General features: G+C 54.1%; 1 protein-coding gene across 1 annotated transcript in view; it reads right to left on the reverse strand.

Moving 5' to 3' along the window:
* Positions 1 to 171, reverse strand: part of CUNH2orf68 (chromosome unknown C2orf68 homolog) — a 5,534-nt gene extending 5,363 nt beyond the window's left edge. Inside the window, exon 1 of the mRNA XM_045283848.1 lies at positions 2 to 171. Within this exon, the coding sequence (XP_045139783.1) occupies positions 2 to 94 (93 nt within the window). The 5' untranslated portion in view covers positions 95 to 171. The remainder of the gene's footprint in view (position 1) is intronic.
* Positions 172 to 1,790: the final 1,619 nt, after the last annotated feature.

The following is a 1,790-nucleotide window of genomic DNA, read 5'->3' on the forward strand; positions in this document are numbered from 1 at the left end:
TCTGTCGAATGTGGTGCACGAAGCCGTGGCTCATGTCCAGCCGCCCACCAGGCTTGCAGCAAAGCCCCTGCCCCGGGTCCGGCGCCGCGTCCATCTGGAGCCCTGCCCGCAGAGCGGCCGCGGCCGCGCTCTCAACAGGCCCAACGGCCGCGCTCTAATCCGAGGAGGCCCATCTTTCCCCGAGCCCCGCTTCCGGTTCCCGGAGCCCCGCTTCCGGCACCGCGTCGTGACTTCCGGCCCGGGGGGGCCCAGCCGGGCCGAGCGTGGCTGCGCACTGAGTGGATGCTGAGCAGGGTGGGGGTGAGAGGGGGCGCGGTGAGAGGCGAGGGACGGATTAAAAAAAATTTTTTTTAATCGTTTTATTAGGGGCTCATACAACTCTTATCACAATCCATACGTACATCAGTTGTGTAAAGCGCATTTGTACATTCATTGCCCTCATCATTCTCAAAACATCAGCTCCTCATTTTTCCCCTCCCTCCCCGCTCCCCCTTCCCTCATGAGCCCTTGATAATTTATAAATTATTATTTTGTCATCTCTTGCCCTGTCCGACGTCTCCCTTCACCCACTTTTCGGTTGTCCCTCCCCCAGGGAGGAGGTCACATGTAGATCCTTGTAATCGGTTCCCCCTTTCCAACCCATGCTCCCTCTACCCTCCCAGTATCACCACTTACACCACTGGTCCTGAAGGGGTCATCGGCCCTGTGTTTCCAGTTCCTTTCTGTACCAGTGTACATCCTCTGGTCTAGCCAGACTTGCAAGGTAGAATTGGGGCGAGGGCGGGGGGTGAAGGGGGGAAGGGAGGAAGCATTTAGGAACTAGAGGAAAGTTGTATGTTTCACCGTTGCTACATCGCACCCTGACTGGCTCAGCTACTCCCAAGACCCCTCTGTAAGGGGATTTCTACCACTCGCACCAGCCTGTTGCTTTCTTCATAACATCAATTCAACACAACTTCCGCTTACATCTGATAGACCAAAATACATCAGAAAATACACATCACCCATCACATCCCTCAGCGTTTGGTGTGCAGCCTTTCTGTCTCTTTTAATGGTGATAGGCGAGTGTGAATCTCCTTTACAGCGGCGTGACCTTAGCTTACTCTTTGGTCCTAATGAGCGACATGGTAGGACGGGGACTGTCTAGGTTGGGAGGAGGCAAACGCATTGGGAGGCCAGGACTAAGATGTTCTGCCTGCCAGACCCCAAACTTACTACCACCGAGTCGATGCTGACAGGGTAGAACTGCCTTGTGAGTTTCTGAGACTGATTCTTTATGGGACTAGAAAGCCCAGACTTTCTCTGATAGAGTGGCTAGTGCAGGGGTGCTCAATATGTTGATCGTGATCTACTAGTCGATCACAAATCGATGTAGTGTGGGTAGATTGCATGGCATTGAAAAAATAGATGTGCCCCTCCCCCAAGAATAATTTATTTCAAAGGACGGCACTGAATCTGCAGCTCCAGGAGAGGGATGTATCTGATCGGAGCACAGGGGAACAGATGACGGGTGGTGAGGAGGAGAGACTGGAGCACATCCTGGCCCACCAGGCCTTGAGGACAATGACCCCAATTAGAACAGCCAGTAACAGAGAGGACCACATGGCCATCCCCACTATGGAACATGATGGCCCTCACTGACCCATGGCCCTGCAGGGGACAACACAAGAGACACAGTGTGGGAACTGTACCCGATCAGACCCCACCACACTGAGGCAAAGCACTGGGGGAGTGCAGCGGAACAGCAAGGGAATGGAGCAGCAAGGTCCCCAGTGAATGCTAAAGGTGGA

Source organism: Echinops telfairi, unplaced genomic scaffold, assembly GCF_000313985.2.
Source record: "Echinops telfairi isolate 266 unplaced genomic scaffold, ASM31398v2 ScPeMD7_7467;HRSCAF=8505_1, whole genome shotgun sequence".
NCBI lineage: Eukaryota > Metazoa > Chordata > Mammalia > Afrosoricida > Tenrecidae > Echinops > Echinops telfairi.